The 23,839-nt window shown below is 41.8% G+C and overlaps 1 protein-coding gene across 5 annotated transcripts in view; it reads left to right on the forward strand.

Moving 5' to 3' along the window:
• LOC136836055 (putative leucine-rich repeat-containing protein DDB_G0290503) overlaps positions 1-23,839 on the forward strand; it is a 359,912-nt gene that overhangs the window by 157,092 nt on the left and 178,981 nt on the right. For all 5 annotated transcript variants that reach the window (XM_067099946.1, XM_067099947.1, XM_067099948.1 and 2 more), the window contains exons 13-14: positions 7,634-7,816; positions 23,052-23,303. In XM_067099946.1, the coding sequence (XP_066956047.1) occupies positions 7,634-7,816; positions 23,052-23,303 (435 nt within the window). The remainder of the gene's footprint in view (positions 1-7,633; positions 7,817-23,051; positions 23,304-23,839) is intronic.

Here is a 23,839-nt window from a genome sequence, read left to right on the forward strand (position 1 = left end):
TAAAAGTACCCAGCACACAGATATAAATACAGCCGGACTACGCGTCTGCTCATTGTACGGATACTTGATAATGTGGACTGTTTGTCCAAGAAAGCTTGTAACTTTTTTCTGAATAAAAAGCTCCGTTAGATACCATCCAGTTTGAATGAGGTCCTTTTAGTAATATTACTGTACATATATGCATTCTTTGTATACATGAATAATTTCCGTTACAAACGCATGAGTATGAGTCGCAATGTCTGTACTCCGTGCATGAGCATCAGTACTCTTCTTGCTTCTCTCAGCAAGAGTTCTCTGCCTTGAAGACCCCCCTGTATATACCTATTTCCTGTATGGAACTGAGCAACCTATGACTCGGGATCTTACTTCTCCATCCCTACAGTCTTCTTTCTTCTACTACAAAACATTGTCACATACCACCAGTATTAGTACAGTGTTCCTTCTCTTCATATGGTAACTTTTATTAAAAATATCAAAAGTAGAGTGGATTTCAAGAGGTTTATGCTTCCTATCATACTGACAACAGTTCTGTCAAGATAATTTATGATGCTTTGTTAACACTCTGACATTAAGCTTGATATGTTCTTTGTAGGGTAACTTTAATCTATAAATTATCTAGTGCTAACACCCAAACAGATCAGTACAGTATTGTAGTTAAAGGTCTCCTTCAGTCTTTCAAGTCTTAGTAAGGTATAACTATAGAAATCTGTGAAATTGCATCCATAGCTCTAGCACTCACATTTTAGCACAATCCTTCATAAAAACTGGCAACATTTCCCAGTAGTTGCAAAATCAATCCCAACTTTTCTGAGTCTTGCCAAGTTTGATCTTCCCAGTTAAATGGGCTCTGGTTGCCACAGGAGGAGTCTTAATATTTTCCATGAATGTTGGTTGAATGAGAGCCTTGCTTGCTGAAACCAGTCATCAATGCTGTAATAACATTGCAGACAGTACCCTACATATGAACATTCAAGTTCTGAACAAATGTGATCTATAGGTTAAAATTGTGTTCAGAGTGCTCCCCTTTGCCACCTATAATTCAAATTTTTCTGTATGTAACTTACCAAGTAATTACATTGCCTGTAGTTTCACTCACCGGCAGCGTAAAAATGTTGAAATTTGTGGTAACGCTAGTGTCAGTGTAGGTGACTAGTCCCTGCCCACTTTTGGGGTAAGAGAGGAGTGACTTCAACAGCGCTATTCAGTTGTTTTTCTGCTGGCTCCGACAGTGGTTCAGTTGTGAGCAGTCAGCTTAAATTTTGGCTTTCGTTGCTTTTCCTTTTGAAAGTCTTCTTTGGGTGAAGTACTGGTAGCCTACAGCTTTTGTATTTATGTTAGGTTCTCTCTTAGCGAGACCGTTAATTTTCAATTTAGGACACTTTTTCTTCACTTTGACTTACATTATAATTTGATTGTTGACTTGCAAAGGCTGCAATACTAGACTCACTAAAGAGAAATATGACTCTCACTATGTGCATAGAATGTAGGGGACAAGAGTGTTCAGTTGATCAAACGTGACGAATGTTCAGAGTGGGGTGCTAGAAAATGGAAGGTTTTGGGGTCTCATTTAGTGAAATTAGAGAGACAGGAAACGTAAGGCGGCTGCTAGAGCCGAAAAAGAGACAGTAGATTGCAAGACCGTAGTTAGTTCTGCTGATGACGATAGTCCTGTTTTACCTTTACTAGCTCCCACTGTGTCACCTGTTTCCAATTCTCCGACTTTTCAACCTACTCCTTTACCCGGTTCCCTTGCTTCCAAAACTCATACGTAAATTTTGTCAAAATGCAGTCAATTGTGGATACTGTGACTCGGGTGCTTCAGTGTGTGTCCTTATGGACAAAGTGGAAAAAAGTGCTAGTGTTATTGAAGTGTCAGTGGAGGTGGTGGCTGCTTGTCCCGCTGACGCTCCTAGGCAAAGGTCACTGGTGTACCCCCCTACACCTGGGAGCAGTCATACCAGAGGCCGAAGGGAGGTCAGTGGGGTCTGCCCTCTGGCAGTCATCGCCTCAGTCAGACCTGTTGCAACTTCCAGGTTGCAGCAAAGGATAGCTGTTGGAAAGGCATCCAAATAGAAGTGAGTAGGCTATCCTCAAGCTCCGAGGCTTCCAGCCCCAAGAATAGACGCTGCTGATGCTTCAGTGATGGATCACGGCCACTGAAAATGCCCGTGGCAAACACGGTCTGCACCAGAGACAAGAAATTTAATGAGCCCTGCGGCAGCCTTCTTGTAGTTTCTGGGATTCCCCAGAACGCTTTTCTCGTGTATCCTGTGCATGAGGCCAAGCATTCGTCTGCTCCGAGATGCTTCTCGTCGTCTCATGAGCACCAGTAGTGCCTGAGCTCCCAAGAGCAACCGATCTCCCAGCAATGCCTGGACGCTTGGTAGTTCCCGAGCACCCGTTCCTCCAGTTACGCCTGAGCGCCTGTCATCACATAGGCGCCCTTCAGCACCCAAGACTCCAGCTCAGATGCCTTCTGCAGACACAGCAGACCCATTGCCAGCTCCCATTCAGCGTCAGCTGGCGGACATCTTAAATTTGCTCAAGAGAGAGCAGCCTTCTTTGGGTCAGACCCCTCAAGATTACAGGCAGTCCCTGGTTAACGGCGATCCGGTTTTACGGGGCTTGTCTAGTGACTAAAATCGGCAATTTTGGGCGCCGAAAATTGCCAATTTCTGCTTATTGGCGCCGATACATAGCCAATTTTTGGTTAGCAGCGATTTTCAGTTATCACACCCTCAGAACGGAACCCCACTGGTAACCGGGGACTGCCTGTATCCCCCGTTTCGTCAGAGGATGAAGGTGAAGTTGGTGAAGTGGATCAGGGCTCCCCTCCAACAGTTTATGCAGCTTAATTGACATACTTGCTGCAGAACTTTCCGGGATTCTTCTTGCCTCCAGCCAAACCTCCCCGGCTTTGAAGTTTTTCATCAGTGACAAGCCTTCCTACTCCTCCAGGTTACTGAAGATGGTGCTTTCATCTTCCGCTAGGAAGGCTCTCAATGATCTGGATGGATGGCTCTCAGAGAAGAGAGAGCAGGGGAAGTCTCCCTTCAGCTATCCTCCCTCTTGTCCTGTGCACTGGAGGTATTTTTTGTTGGAGACCGGAGAAGTTCCCTCACTGGGAGTGGCTCCCTCCTCCCAGGGGGACTTCTCAGGACTTACTGACTCGCCTAGGTCAGTCTTCACCGCCGCTAAGGTGATGTTCTCCCATCAGAACTCGACCACCTTTTGAAGAATTTGTTCAGGATCTTTGAGTTTTAAGGTTTTTAGACTGGTTGGTGGGGGCCTTAGCCTGCAAGATTAAGAATTGCTCTACACTCCCCTAGGAAGTCGCATCGGATTGGCTGAATGTCCTGTCATGCACAGATAGGGACATCAGAGATGGCTCTCAAGAGTTAGCCTCTCTCTACACGATGGGAGTTTTGAAGAAGAGAGAGCTCTGGTGCTTGTTTACTACGAAGAGTGTCACGGCTTCTCAGAAGTCTGCCCTATTGTATTCTCCTCTCGATCGCCAGCACCTCTTCCCTCAGTCTACTGTCAGCGACATTTCTTCAGAACTTCAGAAGAAAAGTAAACAGGACCTTTTAGTTCGCTCATCTAGACATCCCAGGGAGTTTCCATCAACAAGTACCAGGACCCATTCTCCACTTCAGCCTCTGCCCTTTCGAGGTGGCAGACCCAGAGCCCAGTCTAGGCCTAGGATGAACCTGTGCTTCTTGTCCCAACCTTTTAAGAAGCCCTCTTCCAAGCCTGCTGCTCGGAAGTGAGGATCCTTTCTTCCATGTGCCAGTAGGAGCCAGGCTCCTCCATTACTGGGAGAGTTGGAGCACAAGAGGAGCGGAGAAGTGGTTTGTGTCAGTGCTGAAACAGGGCTACTCCATCCCATTCAGGGAGACGCCCCCATTAGTCAACATGCCTATCATGTTGACCGCCTACTCGGTAGGGTCCAAGAAGTATTCGGCCCTCTCTGACGAGGTGTCAGCCCCCTCGAGAAGACAGCCATCGAGGAAATCGAAGAAGTCCAATCGAATGGTTTTTACAACTGCCTCTTCTTAGTCCCCAAGGCATTGGGCGTTGGAGGCCAGCACTGGATGTAAGTGCCTTGAGGTTTTTTTGTGTGTGTATGTGTGTGCGTGTGTGTCTAAAAGACAAAATTCAAGATGGAAACAAGCCACTCTGTTACGTCATCCATTCACCGGGGCAACTAGATGACTACTATAGACATGCAAGATGCCTATGTTCACATTCCTGTATATCCAGAATCCATGAAATATTTACATTTTGTATTTCGCAACAGAGTTTACCAGTTTCAGGCCTTATGCTTCAGCCTTTCGACCTCTCCGCAAGTGTTCACCTGAGTCCTTGCTCTGTTCTCCAAGTAGCTTCATCTGATGGGGGTAAACATCTCCCTCCTCTTAGACAAATGGCTCGCCTTCGGAAGACTCTTCGTTTATCAGAAGAGTTGGATCTGCTAATCAACTTTCAGAAGTCCCAGCTGGTTCCATCACAGACGATTCTCTATTTGGGGATGATGATAAACTCACAGTGTTTTCAGGTTTTCCATCACCCAAAAGAGTTCAGTCATGCCTGAAGAAAGTCACCGAGTTCCTCACCCACCAAACCTGTTCGGCGAACAATGGATGAGCCTTCTAGGTACCCTAGCCTCCATGGAGCAGTTTGTTTCCCTAGCAAGGCTACATATGAAAACTCTTCAGTTTATCTGTGGGACAGCTGGGACAGAAAAGCTCATCCAGACACATTCATCTTCCCAATATCTCAAGAAATCAAGGAGGATCTCTGGTGGTGGAAGTCAGAAGGCAGACGCGTCAGATCTGGGTTGGGGAGCGCTTCTAGGTACCCAAGAAGTTTCAGGAACTTGGTCCCAGGAGAAGATTCACTGGCACATCAACCTCAAGGAGCTGACGACAATAGTCCACATTCAAGTAGTAACCGTACACTCTGACAATACTACGACCCTGACTTATATAAAGAAGCAAGGGGGGACTCATTCATTCTCCCTTTGCGAGGCAGCGAGAACCCTCCTTTTATGGACAAACCATAACTGGACCAAATTGGTGACGCAGTTTATCCAGGGCAAACTCAATGTCCTTGCAGACGGGTTGAGCCGTCGCGGTCAGGTGCTCCCCACAGAGTGGACTCTTCATCCGCAGGTGTGCGAGGATCTGTGGATGCTGTGGGGAAGACCTCATTATAGATCTGTTTGCGATGTCCAAGAATCATCGTCTGCCAGTCTTTTGCTCTCCAGTAGCAGACCCTCTAGCATGGGCAACGGACCCCATGCTACAAGACTGGTTGAATAAGGATCTCTACACCTTCCCACCATTCTGCATGATATAAGAAGTCCTCAAGTTCCACAACCACATGAACATCACGATGATTCTAGTGGCCAGCCCCATTCTGGCCATGACAGGAATGGTTCCTGGATCTCCTCAAGCTGCTGATGGACTTTCCAAGGTTGTTACCACAGCAACCAAGTCTGCTCAGACAACCCCACTTTAGGTGGTTCCACCAAGGATCGTCCACTCTGGCCCTGAAAGGGTTCAGACTGTCAGGAAGCTCCTCAGACAGAAGGGGTTTTCAAGAGCAACTTCAGAAACTATTGCCAAGTGCAGGTGCTCCTCTTCCGACAAAGTCTATCAAGCCAAGTGGATAATCTTCAGAGCCTGGTGTAGAAGGCATGACAGCTCATCTTCTAAGACATCTGTAGCAGACACTGCCGAATTTCTCTTGTGCTTGAGGACATCTAGGGGCCTGTCGTCCTCTACGATCAGAGGATACAGGGCTATGCTGAGTTCAGTGTTTTGGCACAGAGGTATGGATCTCTCTGCTAATCAAGATCTGTCCGATCTCATAAAATCCTTTGACACCTCCAGATCCAAGGGGCAAGAGGCCATCTCTTGGAATCTGGACGTAGTTTTGAAGTGGCTCTCCGGACCCCGCTTCAAGCCTCTTCGTTCTGCTTTATTGCGAGATCTTACCAGGAAGGCCCTCTTTCTTGTGACATTAGCAACCACAGTGTAGTGCATGCCCTTGACAAGAGAATGGGATTTTCCCAAGGTAATGCTGTATGTTCCTTCACCCTGAGCTTTTTAGCAAAGAATTTAGACCCAAACAAGCCCTGGTCTCATTCCTTCACGATTAAAAGCCAAATGAGGAGGAGAGAGTTCTGTCCCCAGTGAGAGCACTGAGATACTACTTGCACAGAACGGAAAAGATTTGAGGTCCTACGAGTAATTTGTGGCGCTCGGTCAGGAATCCGTGTTGTGCCTATCAAAGAACGGCTTGTCTTCGTTCTTGAAGGATCTGATCTCTGAGGCCCATTCTCAGGTTGGAGAAGAGGCTTTAACGTCCGTCAGAGCTAAAGCTCATGAGATCAGAGCTGTCTCTATATCCTTAGCCTTCAAGCACAACCTGTATCATCAATTCTTCAAGTGACTTACTGGAGGTGCAAGTCTATCTTCGCTACCCATTATCTTCGTGATGTGGAAACTACTTTTGAGAATTTTAGTATTTATGGCCATTATCCATGGCTGGCATGGTGTTGGGGAAGGAAGCGTAGGAAGCCTTTCTTTCTTCCTATTCTTTTCAGCTTGAACTTGGGTGAGTCAAGGGGAGCCTGGGGGTACTGGGTACCTGGAGACCCACCAGTCTTAGCTTCAAAGGGTGGGTGGTGTTTTTATGTTTGTGGTGTAGGTGATGCTTGTGTTCAGTGATTCTGGTCATTTGGTTGGTCAGTATGTGCCCAGGGCAGGGTCAACTGGCTTCTTGTATACTTTTTTAGTCACTGGGTTCATCCCTTGCGGGAAAGTACCCACTGATGTAGAGGTGCTTCTGGCCAACTCGCCACACCCTACATGGTTAAGATGAGCTTCAACCAAAGGCAGTATCTACCTGCAACAGCTCTCTTACCAGGTAAGGAATGACTTAGCATTGTACCAATGCTAATTTTTATGTCCTCTAACTCATTATCATCAATAAGGTTTTGGGGTAGTTAATCCATGTATCCCACCTTCATGTCAATTTGGGATTCAGCAATGTAATTGCTTGGTAAGTAACATATAAAAATGACATTTTTATGATAAAATAAAGTTTTATATATACTTACGAAGTAATTACGAATCAAGCCCTCCCTCCTCTCCTCATATGGAAAGAAGGGCGAAAAACAACTGAATCCCGCTGTTGAAGTCACTCCTCTCATACTCCGAAAGTGGGCGGGAACTAGTCACTTACACCAACACTAGCGCTACCACAGATTTCAATATTTTTAAGCTGCCAGCGAGTGAAGCTATAAGCAATGTAATTACTTGGTAAGTGTATATAAAACTTTATTTTATCATAAAAATGTCATTTTGTTCTGCGTGCCTATCTGCATAGTTATAATTAATAAAGTACTATACTCTTATAAAATACAGCACTGTATGTACAGTGTACAGTACTGTATTGACTTTACATCATACTGTACTTAAATACACATGAAGAGTACAGTAATCAACTTACAAACAATTCAAGATACGAATGGCCGTTTGAAAAGTAACTTGTTCGTACGTAGGGTAATGTCTATTTCTAATTTCTGTTTCTTTTAAATTAAATTATTTTGTATACCATACAGGTTGAATCACTCACTTTCGAAAACGAGAGTATAACGAGGAAACTTGAAGAATCTAAGACTATATACGTAAGTCTTCAAAATGAACATAGTCAGCTTATGGAACAGAATAGTCAGGCTTTGGAGAATCTCAAGCAAGCTTCCTTCAAGATAGAGGAACTAGCTGGTGAGAAGGAAAAGCTCCTGGTACGTATGATTTTTATGGTTGTGGGAGTCTGTAGTATTTTGATTGTTTCATTTTTATCCTATTGTGTTCTTATTTGCAGTTACATTTTTTATGAACTAAATTTGTTTAATTTATGTGTAATTTAAGGTTGGTTATTAGCACAAACTAACATTTATGAATTTGAACGGTTGTTCCCTTTCTCTAGCAGCCTCCGTAGTACTTTTGTACTATAATTTTTTTTGTTTTGGTGCTTGACTGTTTGTATATTACTATTGTAATCTTCACTCTCACTCTTTCTTCTGGTCATTTCTCCTTTATGATATTTTAATTAGGTTATATTTTGGTTAAATTTCTTGTATTAAGTCTCAGTGTGGGTTGCTATCAACAGTGTGCCATGTGTGGTACATTTAAACTGTTTACTGAAGGCTCTTTCCAGTGTCCTTTCAGCCCATGCTGCATTGCTGTTTGTTTATTTTCATTAGTCATATCCTGAACTTACGCGAGGTTAGGTTCCAGAACCCCTCGTGCAAGGCAGATTTTCTTGTAAGTTTGGCACAGTCTCTAAAAATGCTAATAAATCCTTATTTCTATAGTTTAAACACTAAGCATGACCTAATCATGCTCCCAAATTATTAAACTAACTTTTAAATGAAATTAAAGTTACTGTAATTTCATTGAAAAGTTATCTTAAAATATCACATAATTTACTATAGAAATGTATAAATATTGTAATAGCAGTTTTATTATTATTATTATTATTATTATTATTATTATTTAATCTTATTAGTCTTATTAATATTTGAAAATTAGTACTTGTTATTAGGTAAATCATTTATTTTATCATCCAAAACAAATAAACATATACATGTAACCATAAAAATTCTCTCATCTCTTACTAGTTTTCAAATATTAATATAAGATTAATAAGACTAGATAATAATAATAATAATAATAATAGTAACAACAACAATAACAATAATATAACTGTAATGACAAAATTTATACATTTCTATAGTAAATTATGTGATATTTTAAACTAATAATATCATTTCCCCATCTTTTGTGAAACCTTGGAAGAGAGGGGCGAGGGCAAAGCTGTCAAATATGTCAGTTGTTGCCCACAGCGTGTCAAAGGATTTCTAGTACTCTCTCTCTCTCTCTCTCTCTCTCTCTCTCTCTCTCTCTCTCTCTCTCTCTCTCTCTCTCTCTCTCTCTCTCTCTCTCTCTCTCTCCTTTTTCCTTCATAAATCATGAATTTCCATCTTTTGATATCTAACGTAAGAATAATCTCTCTCTCTCTCTCTCTCTCTGTCTGTGTTATTCCCTCATTCTGCGTAATAATTCATAAATAATTTAACTTGATATTACACCCTGATCTCTCACTCACTCTTGCTCCTCTCTCTAGGATTCGTATATGTCACTTCTGTGAACTTGTGCTATCGAATTGTGTAAGATTGAGGTATTACTGTACTTCTCTGGTATTTTTCTTTAGCAAGTGCAGCTCTTTTACCTGTTCATAGCTCCATTTTCATTTCTTATTTAAGAAGAAATCCTTCTAGCAAGCCCCAATTATCTTTATGACTTGGAGGTTTTGATAATTCTAATATGTATTAAATCATTCTTCTATACACAGGTTCTGCCTGCAGTATACTTTGCTTCTCTGTAGGCATTACCAAAGATATATTACTGTACCATGTCAGCCCCAGTTGCATTGCATTGCATCTTGTGCTTTGCTCCATAAGTATTCCCATTGGTGTGTTTTAACATAACTATCCAATTGTTATTCCTCAATTAGGAACAAGTCTTGCAAGTCAGCTTAACTATTGTAGAAAGTGACTGTTTTTGGATTAAACTGCATTATTATTGTAATAATGATAATAATAATAGACAGACTCATTCCCCAGGTGCTATTAACAAATTCTGTATTATCATTTTTAATATTAAGGGAGGTCTCAACATCTTAATGGGTTGAACTCTCTTGTTAATGGTCATGTCAAGATCTATGTTCATATTTGTTTTTGGTTTATGTAGCAGTTCCTTAAGGTAGTGCATCTATTGTTCTGTTATTTCTTTTCATCTTTAATTTCTCAATTTATACCTTGTACACCCGGGTGGGGGGCCCGGGGGGATAGTGCTGTTAGTGCACCTCCTGTGGGGCACTGTAGGCATTACTTAAGGTTCTTTGCAGCATTCCTTTAGCCTCTAGTGGTAACCCTTCACATTTCTTTAACTGTCCCTCTGTTCATACTCTCGTTCTTCCATCTTTCGTTTGATCCTCTCCTAACAGTTGCTTTATACTGCAACTGTTAGGTTTTCCTTGTTATGCATTTAAAACCTTTTCACTCTCAATTTCCCTTTCAGTGCTTAATGACCTCATTGTTTCCAGTGCTTGGCCCTTGGCTTAAATTTTATTTTTGAAATGAATCTTACCCTCCTATTATGATAGCTCTAATTCCCACGTCAGGTGGGAGGACAATAGAATGTGGAAACTAATAAATAATAGGATCATTTAATTTTAACTGTCTATTGCCCCATCCCTTTTGGGTGTTTCAAGTGTCTAATGTTAGCCATTCTGTTTTTTGTCTGTTATCGGCCCTCTGGGACGTAGTGAACTTTATATATGATTGATTGTTAATGATTACATTGTTTTTTGGATGTTGAGGTTTGGCTTCTCTTGGATTTGGTTATTATTTAGGGTGTCATCCAAAGAGGATAAAGACTAATGGTTTCGAGCCTGTAAGGTATGAGGGTATATACTTGGCTTTACTTTTCAGTTTATGATGATCACAGCATATTTGTTAAATGTAGGAACAAGGATTGTTCCTTTAAAGATCAATGTAATCTGCTTATTGTTTGGTCAAATGATGTAATGAATGTGTATTTAAAGTATAAGCAGATAAGAATAGGAAAAGACAGAAAAAGATTCTTCTAACACTAGAACAGGAAGTGAGGGTAGAAGTAAGCATTTCTTATCTTTTTTATGACCTGTCAGATAACAGTTGCCTGCTGTCCCTGTTTAGCTGACCATAATACTACTACTTCAAGCTATTTTGTCTCCTCTCAGAGCTCGCCATATTGTTCAGGATAAGAGATTTAGCCAATTAGATGCCGATGTAGCTAGTCTTAGGCTACATTGGGAAAATTGGGGCTTGTTTGCTGAAAGATGTGATTGGCAAAATGAAGGAAAGTTCGCATAGGCAAGATCTAGATATGCTTGGCAATGATAAGTGCACTCACTTGTTATCTGATTCTGTATCCCCTACGCCTTGCTGGAGGCTGCATACGCTTAGTGAGCCCTATTTAGGATATTCCGATGGTCCTTTGCAAAAGGGTTCTGTATTCTCTCGAAGGTGCTCTCCTCCAAGAGAGTACCAAATCCTCCTGGTGGGCGTCAGCATGCTTCAGGTGTTCGCCCGGTGTCAGGCGTTAACTTTCTTCTTCCCCAGTTTTCAAGGCCATCTGGCTATGCTGGTTTGCCTTTACACTATTTGTCTAATTTGAGAGAGGTTTGTGTAAGTAGCAGTAATCGGGTGTATGAATGCATTTGTTCCCTACATTCTCTTCTTTTCTCAAGTGTTCTCATCGATGTTCCAGCGCAGATTGCAAAGTAGGAGCTCTTATTGTTCTCCTCGTTCTGTCTCACTTTCGCTGTTGTGACATTGTGATGCATGGTGCCACATTTTAGTTCCCGTTCTTCTCTGGCATCACACTTCCAGTCTTGTTCCCCTTCCTTGTCACCTGGGATTCCTCCTGAGCATTCTAAACGCTTCCTCGAACCGCATTCAGGTGAATGCCTCAAGCTGTTCCCCAGTCATCCTCTATGGGCATATTTGCCTGTTAGATTAGCTGATCATCCTTCTTTGATTGCTACTGTCTCAGTAACAGGACAGACTGGATTATCTTCCCCTTCTCAAGTTTTCGATGTCGGCTCATTTGGCAGTTCTGTAGTATCTTCCACCGAATTTGGTGTCACCACAGGATAGTGAGAATGTACAGGAATTTCTCTTCTTTGCACAGGTGGTTCTTTGGCGCTAGGGCACAGACAGTGCCAACCATTCCTCTGGTATGGCACAGGTGTTTGGTTTTAGTTAAGCCTGTTTTATAGGAGTTGGAAACTCCCTTCATCTATGAGAGCAGGAGGTTCTGCTGCTTCCACCCTGCTTCCCCTGGATTTCCCTCTGATGAGTGTTATTTCGAGTTGGGCTCTGATGCTGAAGAAGTGTAGGTAGTGTAGTCAGCTTTTCAGGGATATTAGATCTGTGCTAACGATTTCATGAGGTGCGTAGATGGTTTCTCAAGAGCACTCTTTTGGCACCAGACTCGTTCTCCTTGTCAGTCTCCCAGACATTTGGGCCTGCCAGTCCTTTTCCATGTCTTTAGTCTGACTTGTGGGAGGTTTATTTGTACGTCATGGATCAAGCGACCAAGCTTAATTGGTCTGCTCATTTTAGATCACTGTCCGCTTTGGTGCCGCACTGTGCTAAGTTTCCTTTTCAGCATCAATGCTTGCTCCCTTCTTTGCATAGGCTTTGAATCTGCACCTCTCGACTGCTACAGTTTCGGTAGCACAGAGGTTTGACTTCCCCTCTGCCAGGTTTTTGCTTGTTGGCACTTCAGACACTTTCAGCGTTAGCTCCAAGTGCTAGTCAGGCACCAGTGTCTCCTCGGATTTTACCCTTCAAATGCTTTTGGCATTAGTGCCAGCGTTAACCTGGCATTAGAGCCAGCCACTACATTGTTGGCACTTGAGACGCTTTTGGCATTAGCAACAGTATCTCTGGGCGTTAACCCGGCGTTAGCTCCAGTCACCACGTCATCAGCACTTCAGACACTTTCACTGTTAGTGCCAGTGTCTCCTCAAGCGTTAGTGCCTGCCGCCACATCATCAGCACTTCAGACACTTTCAATGTTAGCTCCAGACACCACGTCATCAGCACTTCGGACGCTTTTGGCATTATTATCAGCTTCTCAGGCATTTTCCTGGTGCTAACACCGGCTGCCACATCATTGGCACTTCAGACACTTTCAGTGTTAGTGCTGGCTGTGTCATCAGGTGCTAGCCGCCACATCATCAGCACTTCACACTCCTTTGGCATTAGCGTCAACCTTCACTGGTCAGCATGGGAGGATGCTACTGTGAAGTTCTCTGCGTAGATATAATGTGTTCTGACTCCTTGAGGGAGTCTTGGCACTCCTTTACCGTGCTGAGTTGAGCGTCATGAGCAGTTATGTGCTTTTCTCACCTCATCAGTCTCTGCGGCTCAGAACTAATGTCATTCTGTGACACCCATTCATTCTTTGCTGAAGGATTTGGCTTTGGACACTGTTGTACAGGAGGCTGAGAAGTAGATCCCAGGGAGTTGTTTTATCACTCACAGGTGCTTAGGCACCTTTAACCACAGCAACAGCCTCCATTTTATATTGTTGCAGAGTGCCAAGAGGTGTTACATCACTTCCTTTTCCAGGCTCCAGATCCTGCAGTGAAGATTCAGCTTTTTTTTTGCAAGGGGCTTCTACAATTGCCTGATACTGGTATCGATGCTTCAGAGGGGATAGAGGCCAGCACTGAATGCCTCATAGTGAACCTTTCTTGTTTGTCTAACTCCGTTTACTCTGGAGGTGACAAGTTCGGTTTAGCAGTGATCCAGAGGAAGATTGCATGCAGTCAGCAGGCATGTTGGATGCTAATTTCCACTTTTCGCTTCTTCCCAAGTTTTTACAAGATCCTGTACCAGTTGGGATAAGTGGACTCTTGTCATGATCCAAGAATCTTTCCAGGTTCTTTCAAACTCTAAATAATAAGGATTCATCACCAGAAATTGAAATATGGGAAATGAATATAAAAAGTAACTCACAACACAACACATTTATTCACAACCTCATTTACAAAGAAAACGAAATGTTGCCTCCCCTTTTGCTTTCATTCAACGTGACACTACAAAACAAATCAAAGCAGTTATAGATAGTGGAATAAGTTGGAAGGTAGAGCAATTATAATACTTAAATAACGAGTTGGTGAGTTATCCTCCGTGGCTGGGGGTTCAGCTGAAGAGATGATGCTGATGTGGTGGCTTCAGGCTTGAAGATATCACAGGAGGACAACTGGAGTTTCAGCTGAAGAGATGAAGCTGGCAAGATGGCTTCAGGATAGGACAACAGATGATGTTTCTCCAAGAATCCAGAGTTTGTGTAAATGGAGGGCAGGCAGGACTGGGGACTCCTCCTCGCTACAGGCAGGAAGGGCTGACTACTTTTCCTTGTCACAGGAGGGAAGGGCTTAGCGACTTCTCCACACAAGCAGGAAGGGCTGACTACTCTTATTCGTCACTGGTATGTAGGGCTTGCTGCTTCACCTCGGTTCGAACATAAAGGGCTTAGAGACTTCTCATCACAAGCAGGAAGGGCTGGCTGCTTCTCTTTGTCTCAGGCAGGACAAGATTTTTGAGTAAAAGTCATCTGAAGGGGAATACTCCCGTCAGAACCTTGTTTTGTCTGACCTCTGATTGCTCTCTCTGTCTATCTGTTTCTATCTCTCTTGGGAAGTCTCTTCTGGAAGCTTATATACTAATGTATGGGCAGAGCTAATGATGACATACAATCGGCATTCCCACATAAGGGGTTTTTGTATTTTCTGCATACTGATTGGTTCCTTAATAACCGCTCATTTCTGGTCACGCCGTAGAAGCTTCCAGAACAAATTTTCTGATGCAATGTGGATTGAATATTGCGCCATGTTACAAAGACATGGCATGAGATACCACATGATGATGTTTCCACAAGAAAGGGTTTTCATCGAATCGCTAATTGTCCACGAGGCGTTGACATCTTCGAACAAACACAGGAAACAGTCACGTCTTGGGAAAGAGATATTTCTTTTTCAATATATTTCTTCAACATTATTGCATCTACCCATGACAACTCTCCTGTTACTCCTTTTTCAAGAAAACTTTCTGAGTCTAGCTGATAGTCAAGGAGAAGCTTGAGGGCAAAAGTTAATCTTTTAAATTAGTAAATCTTTGGTGAATAATAAATATTCCAAATTGCTGTCTTTGCTGAGACAAATGGCATCCTTGGAGAAACTGGAACCAGTTTAAGGATGAAGCTAGCCTAATTATTTCTGAAGAAGCAGTGGACTAGGAAATCAACAAGTTTTAGTGCAATTCTGGTCTCCATGAATGTAGAGGCCCTTGAGATGACTTTGTTGTTGATAAGGTGCCTCCCTCCAGTTGAAGAGGTCAGACCTCACATGGTATTCAGACATGTTGACCAGAGGTTGGGGTGTGGTTGCAGCCGGCAGACTCATGTCAGGGGTTTGGTCTGTGGAGGAAGGAAGTTACACATGAATTAACTGTAGATGCTTTCAGTGTACATCCTTTTAACTGGAAGAGCTAATGCAAGGCAAGAATTGGCTTACCTAAGCAATTAAGAGGCACAAACTCAGTTTTGTTCACCTAGGCAGAAGGAAGGAACATTTCTTTTTTCCTCATTTTGCCAAGAAATAAATATTATGGCTGATCATCTGAGCAGTGAAGATCAAGTTCTCTCCTCAGAATGGACTCTGTATCCACAAGTCTGCAGGTCAACAGGCGTTGGGAGCACTCCCCTTCTAGATCTCTCCATCCACAAGTCTGCAGGTTAATGGAAGTTGAGAGCACCCCTTCTAGATCTCTTTTGTTCAGGATCCAAAAACTTGGGCAGTTAGACACATGCTGTTGGAAAGATTTTATCTGGACCTTCATCCTTTTCCCTCTTTAGCTATGTTTCAAAGGGTTCTGATAATTCTGGCCAACTGCGGATTCATGTATGACCTTGGTGATTCCATGGTTGCCACACAGGGAATGGTTCCAAAATTTTTATCTCAGCTGATAGACTGCCCTAGACCCTTCCCACTAAGGAGGGATCTTATGCACCCTGGATGCGTGAAATTTCACCAGAACCTCCCCATACTTCAGTTGACCATGTGAAGACACTTGATTGTCTCTTGAAAACAAGGTTTCCCCTAGGAGTGCAGAAGATCTTTCAATTCCAGAAGGCAGTTGACTAATGCACAATATGAGAGACAGTGGTCAGTCTTCAGAGCTTGTTGCTTTTCCAAGATATCCTACACCCATGCCTCTATAATAACCTAATGAAGTTCTTTACTCATTTATGCTGTGGCAGATTTTCAAAACACAAAAAAAAAACAGTATACAACACTCACCCTGGTCCTCGGTTGCTGGAAGATGGAGTAAGGCGTCCACGGTCGCCAACACAGCACACAGAACCACACAAACCAAACCAAAACAGAAAAACACACGACTCATGAACATACAGCAACAAGAACAGCACACTAACAAGGGAAAACAACAACTTTGCATCAGCACAAAAAAACTGTCCAGACCAAAAAACAGACCAGCACTAGCTCTGACTCAAGACTCAAAAAAAACTGCCTTCAAAACCGAAAAATCCTCACACATATTCCACAGACAGACAGCGCCGTAAACAAACTAACGACCTCATCCCTCTTCCAACAACAACTCTCTCTCTCTCTCTCTCTCTCTCTCACACACACACACTTTTTCTCTCTCTTTCTCTCTCTCTCTCTCTCTCTCTCTCTCTCTCTCTCTCTCTCTCTCTCTCTCTCTCTCTCTCTCTCTCTCTCAAAACGCCGGGAAATGCTAAATAAAACAAATTTATTCATCCCTCTATATTTCTCCCCCTTTTAGCATTTCCCAACCAACACCTTTCACACCTCTTTCAAATCGCCTTACGCAACACCCACGGATGCTCACTAGCAGGTCCTCTAGATCGCGTTCAACGGCACGCAATCATTCTCTCAGAATCATTCTCTCTTCTAGCAACATTCAAACTCACATCTTCTCCTCCATTCTCTCTCAGATTCACGCTATCTTCTTCACTATTACCACTCTCAATTTCATCCACAATCTCATCTATACCCTCTAACTCGTTCCCAAATACCTCCCCAATTCTTCAACTAACCCATCCCATTCGCTCATTGACCTTTCCAATTCTTGCAACGATTCATTCATGCTTTCAATCACTCAGTATATTACTGCTACGCTCTCTTACTCTTACACTTTCGCTCACCTCCAACCGTTCACTAACCCCTACACGTTCAGTCAACTCAGTTACATCAAACCCGCATATGCTATCGTTCTATCCATACCATCCCATTCATCCGTATTACACGCTTTATCACTCATTTCCACTTTGGCACTCACACCCCTATCACACAACTTACGATCATTCCGTTCACTTACGTTCTTCCCTTTCTTACATTTTTTACCATACTCTATCAAAACAAATTGCTTCATGCACTCGTCAGTCTTTCCAGCAAAACCTCCCTCATGCAACAACCCCTCACGTACATGCATCACACGCACCGCTTGCATCCTGGAGGATCCACCCATTTGAACCCCCTTCACACTCAGTTTCCCGAATTCGCTGTCACAGTCACCCTCTTTCGTCTACATACACTTGATACATGCCCTACCATTCCACATTCGTCACACTTCGCTCTCTGTTCTATACACATTCTCGCATAATGCCCATTCTTACCACAGTTGCCACATATTACATTCACTCGGGTACCCCTACAACCATTAGCAATATGACCCACCTGTCCGCACCTGTAGCATTTAACCCCCCTATCTTTCGTACACTCCCTTACCAAATGTCCCGGTTGCCCACACCCAAACACGCTCCTAAAGCCCACCTACACTCATTCTTTGTATGTCCTTCCTTTCCACATCTAAAACACTTAGCCGACTTCCACTCATCGACCTTCCCCTTTGTACACTACTATCCCTAACCCGTCCAACCCGTTGTTCCCTTACAAACCCATCATTCATCCTCACTGGCACCTCCACATTACTTGCTCTTACACTCCTATCTATTACACTATCGGCCATTCTCATTGGGCCCCTCAACACTGCATCCCTAAAGCTTCCAAACTCTGGCACTCTCTCATCTACCCCAGCCCTTACACTTACACTTCTGCTCTCTTTATAACCCTGTCAAGCTCATAATCTTCTACAATTTCCAAAATTTCTCCCCAAGTCAACCTTTCATTCGTCCATCTTTTCTTCTCCTTCCGCTTCAAGTTCACAAATTCTCTAACTCCATCTGGCACTGTCCCTAACAACTTCCGTACTAACTCCTTACATTCATCTATCCCATCATCCCCAAACTTCTTCCTCGCCAACGTCTCCAGCCTACAAGCATATAGTGACAAGGTTTCCCCAGCTTTCATTCTTGCCTCATCAAATTCATTCTTCCTCTTATACTTAACACTCGCTTTCATACACCTCGCTTGCTCAACTAGTCTAGCTTTCACCTTGTCATACTCAACATCCCCCCACACTCATAATAACCCTATACATATCAAGCAAAAACCCAGTCAAATATTCTCCTAATTCTCGTGCCCACACTCTCTTACTTTCCCCATACTTATCCTGACAAAACCTTTCATACTCCCTAAAGAAATCATGCACATCCCTACTTCCATACTCATTATACTTTTCACACCGGGATACCTCCCTCACATACATAGCCTTTCTCACTTTTTTCTCACTTTCACTCTCACTTTCGCTACTTTCGCTCTGTCCTTTCATACCCTCTTCCGAATACAAAGAGTCCACTTCTGCACTTACATTCATCTTACTCATTACACTCTTCTTCCCCATCTTTTTATCCACTTTTATCCACTCACCTCCGTCCACCTCACTATCACTACTGCCTTCACCCTCTCCCTTCTTTCCTGCCTTTCCCACTTCCTTACCCTTCTTACCAGTTTCCTTTCCCTTTCCCTTCTTCCCTTTTTTTCCCCTGACTTATCCTTACTTTCCCTCTGTTCCTTCCCTTGCTTTTCATTCCCTTTTCCTTACCCTGCCTCTCATTCCCTCGTTTCTTACTTCCTATTCCCATATCACTTTCATCACTCACGCTTCCATTCACTTCTTCCTCCTTTTCTTTCTCTCTTGCCCCTTCACGTGTTCCAGAGGACCTGCCTCCAACAGCCCCTTCTCCAAAAACACCCTTGAACATACCTTTCATCATTTCTTCCACACTTTTCATCATTCCTCCAACTTTTATCCACCCTCTCTTCCATTCTCTCTTCGGACTCTTTCATCTCCCCTTTCATTTCTTCTTTTGCACTTCTTAGCATTCCCCATCTCCTCCAACTGACTCCTCAATCTCTCATTCTCACCCCTCAACCACGTATTCTCCTCTCGCAACCTCACTAGTTCCTCTTCCATCCTTCTCTTCAGTCACACTACCAGCCACCAACCTCAATTGCAGCTGCAATACCAGCTGCCCCACGTTGGGCGCCAAATATTATGTGGCGGATTTTCAAAACACAAAAAAAACAGTACACAACACTCACCCTGGTCCTCGGTTGCTGGAAGATGGAGTAAGGCGTCCACGGTCGCCAACACAGCACACAGAACCACACAAACCAAACCAAAACAGAAAAACACACGACTCATGAACATACAGCAACATGAACAGCACACTAACAAGGGAAAACAACAACTTTGCATCAGCACAAAAAACTGTCCAAACCAAACGACAGACCAGCACTAGCTCTGACTCAAGACTAAAAAAAAAACTGCCTTCAAAACCGAAAAATCCTCACACATATTCCACAGACAGACAGCGCCGTAAACAAACTAACGACCTCATCCCTCTTCCAACAACCGAAGCACACACACACACACACACACACACACACACACACTCTCTCTCTCTCTCTCTCTCTCTCTCTCTCTCTCTCTCTCTCTCTCAAAACGTTGGGAAATGCTAAATAAAAACAAATTTATTCATCCCTCTATAATGCTACACTAAAGGTTTGTCTGTTCATGCTATTAAGGGGTACTGCTTCACATTAGCATGCATATTAATGCTGAAGTATTGAAGTATGCTTCCTTTTCAACCCTTAAGGGGACCGTCCACTTTACATTAACCTTATGGGAAAATGGGGTTTTTCAAACTCTATAAACTTTTTGTTTTTCAATCGATTTTTCTCATTCAAAAACCATTTGAAAGATAATTTTCTCTACTAAAAACTAATTACTGGGATTTTTAAAAAAAAATTTTAGTTTTTTTTTATATATTTTTACGTAGTATTTTTTTTTTTTTTTTTTTAATCGATAATTTCAATAGGTAAAAATCAAATTTAAAAATTCTGTGCTATGAATATTTAGACATTTTAATGCTCTATTATTTGGTTTTTGAACGACTAAAATCGGTTGATAAACAAAAAAGTATAATTAATTTTTTTCCGAAAATCTTAAGTTTTGAGAAAACAAGCTTCAAAGTTTTCATATACTACATTTACTTCTGTAAATTTTGAAATAAACCTAGAGACTTGAAATTTGGAGGATATATAGAAACCATATTTATAAACATATACTGTAATTTTTATTAAGATTGTTTGAATAGAATTCAGTATACATAAGTTTGAAAAATTATAACTTCAGATAAACACTGTGAACAGACAATGCATGTGGGCGATTATACATTTGTCTTATTTATCACTGACCACATTTCACGCTTTTAGCTTACTTGATTATCATCTCTATTACCTTATGCTACTATGAATATGATAATGACGCAAAATCATTACAAATATCTACGAAAAGACGAAGAAATGAACAGAACTTACTTTACTGGCTTATCTTTGGTGTTTTAGAAAACTCGTATCATTCAAAGAAAACGGCGAGTTCATTTAGGAAAACAGATCTCTAAATTAGGGAGAGACTATAGAAAAAAATTTTCAGGTACTCGGGACAGAAAAAAGTTCCCTACCGGATTAGTGTTGCTTATGCGACCCCGTGCTAGAGGAGGCATAGATAAGTGTAGATTGAAGCCTTTTAGCCATGATTTATACATATTTCATAAAAAAAATTGTTTGAAACTTAAAGTAGAGTGGTTTTCCTACCCAAAACCGTCATAAACCGAAAATGGGTTTGCGGACCCCATGGGTCGCCGGACGCTCCCCTTAAACTCAGCTTCTGTAAAAGATTTGATGATTAAGACTTGCTTTTTTTTTCAGACAGTGAACTCCAGGCTTTATCCTGCAATGTCAGCTTTACTTCCCATGGAAGAGTCTTTTCCTTTTTTCCCTTCTTCACAGCAAAGAATGAATATTTTTTAAGTCTCAGGCTCTTCCTTGATTATTTTGTGTCCCCAGTATGTCTTTCTTGGTGCCAGATGGGTAAAATCCTCATGTCCAGTCACAGCAGTCTCTAAGGGCAAAGGACTAGGGACCTTGGACACTGTTCTAAACCAGATTGACCTTTAAAAGAAAAATCCATGGCCTTTCTGTTTGAGAACCTGGTCAAGGAAGCACACACTAATCTAGACCTCTCTGTCTTACCACTCCTGAAGTTAAGTTTCACAAGGTGAGAGCAGTGGCAACTACCTCAAATTTCCAGTCTTTAGTATTGTCAATGCAGCCCAGTAGAGATGTAATTCCATATTTGCCTCGTGCTATTTGCAGGATGTAGAGATTCAGCACAGATCATGCAGAGCAGTTTTGCCCCCTCATTACAACAGGGTAACTCAAAACCTGAACAGTTAAGGTAGCTATACTCTTGCCTTTCCCATTTACTTTGGAAATGTTGGGGGGGAGTATGAAGGTACCTATTTTGAGATAGGTAAAAGCTTTATTCATTTACCATCTTTGTTCTGCTGTCCTAGACACAAGACCTTATGTCCTATTTTCATCAGAGTGAGAGTGGTATCGCTTGCAAGGAACCTCCAGCATCTTTCAGAGGTCTTTGCAACCTAATGAATTAGTCCTCTCCTGGCAACAGTAACAGCAGATGATTCTAATCATTAGGTAAGAAGTGCCTTTTTCCTGTTGGAAATTTGTTGTTCCCTTGGGATTATAATTATTTGTCCTTGCACTTTTCTCCTGCCTCCTTTCTTCAGTGTGTGAAGCAGCTGTTATAATAGAGGTAAGACTAATTTAAGTAGAAATTTATATATTAGAATTTATATTTTAAATAACTATTATGTATCCCCAACCTTCCCTCGCTGGGTGAGCGGGTTCCGTTCTCAGCTACCACTCTGTTGGTCGCGAGTTCGAATCTCCGACCGGCCAGTGAAGAACAAGAGGAATTTGTTTCTGGTGATAGAAATTAATTTCTCGCTATAATGTGGTTCGGATTCCATAATAAGCTGTAGGTCCAGTTGCTAGGTAACCAATTGGTTCTTAGCCACGTAAAAATAAATCTAATCCTTTAGGCCAGCCCTAGGAGAGCTGTTAATCAGCTCAGTGATCTGGTTAAACTAAGATATACTTAACTTTTTCCCACTCATATATGGATTAAAAACTAAATGGTCAACAATAGAAACTTGAATCGCCTGAAAGGGATGGTTCAATAGACGGTTAAAACTAAACATTCCTATAATTTTTTTGTTTTCTCGCTATCGTCCTCCCGCCTGGTGTAAGAATTACAGCTATCATAATAGAGAGGTAAGTATTTAAAAAATAAATTTTCTTATAAAGATTTCTATATCCCATTTCTATACCTCATACTCATTTGCCCTTACCAAGTGACAATCCACTTCACTGCTTTACACAATTCCTTCATTCTCTGAAGAACAATAAAATTCTGGTTCCTTGCCATATCTTCCTTTTTGTTCCTGTCACCTACTCTTGGCCTCCTTCCTGCCATTCTTCAGCTAGAGCTTAAAGAATCTCTTTATTATGAATTGCCCCTCTTTATATCTTGAAACTCAATGTTACAGTACACATACCTGCTTTCTTCAAGTGTTTTGCACTTTCCACCTTTTTATTTTATATCTCCATACTGTATTTCTGTTCCATGTTTTTATTCTTGCAGCTGTCTTACCCCTTGTTCTTCCTTTGATTCCATGTCACCTCAACACATAGCAGTCAGTTTAGTATATGTTGGGATAGTTCTGTTTTTTCCTTGATGTTATTAGTTCTTTTTATCAGAATAAAATTTGTTACTCGGCTTTTCCACTTACATGTTATCAACTTTTGTTTGGACCTCTTAAACATTTTACTTGTTGCATCTGATAGAAAGTCACTATTGCTTCTTGCTCAGGACTCATTTTCCATGTATTTCCTCCCATCGCAACCTTGTAACCAGCTTTTTCTGTTCAGACATCTCCTGCCGCTAGTATAACTTTTATGACTGCAATGTCCATTTTTGTATATTGCCTGAAATTAGTTGCTTGTGCCTTACCCTTTCTGTAATTATTGTTCTTTCTTCACAGAGTGATGTTATGGAAGGTAAAACAGTAGTCTCTGGATTGCAGGGAAAACTATCTTCACTCAGTGACCAGTTAAAAAATGTAGAGGAGCAACTTCTTAATTCTCAGCAGGAAGTCAATAATACCAAGACAACACTGCGGGAAGTCATGGAAGCAAAGAATTCCGTGCAGAAAGAATATGCAGAAACTGTTGCATCCTTGAAAGAAGATCAGGCAGCTTTGACATCAAATTTGAAACAAAACTATGAAGTAAAGGTGAGTAATAATTTTATACTTTTTAGTTCTTATTTACAAATGTTAATGTTATTTTTTGAGTGTCTTCCCTGTACTTTATTTATACCTTTCAAATGGTTTTTAATGGTGCAAGGTACTGTAGTAAGCTTTTTCATATCTAGAAGGCTGTACATAGGGTGAGTTCTAATGTGCCCTGTTTGATGTATTGCTTGCAACTGAGTGGTTCTCTGGAAGCTTTCTTCAGTTCCCAGTTTCATTACTCTATACATATATGGTATAGTAATTATCAATATCAGCTAATTCTGGAGGTTTATACAGAATGACTTATGATAATTCAGAGTAAAGAGAAATAGAATAACAAACAAGAATTAGCTTAGCATACAGCATGGTATATCGTATACATATACGTTAGCCTAGCCTACATTATACTGTATTCTATATTCACATATTGTATGATACAAACATCAACATAACAAATATGCATCTTTTCCATGGATGTTTTGAAATGTTATGCCTTAATTCACTGTATACAATAATATTTATATACAGTACAGTAT

Source organism: Macrobrachium rosenbergii, chromosome 56 (assembly GCF_040412425.1).
Source record: "Macrobrachium rosenbergii isolate ZJJX-2024 chromosome 56, ASM4041242v1, whole genome shotgun sequence".
Classification (NCBI taxonomy): domain Eukaryota; kingdom Metazoa; phylum Arthropoda; class Malacostraca; order Decapoda; family Palaemonidae; genus Macrobrachium; species Macrobrachium rosenbergii.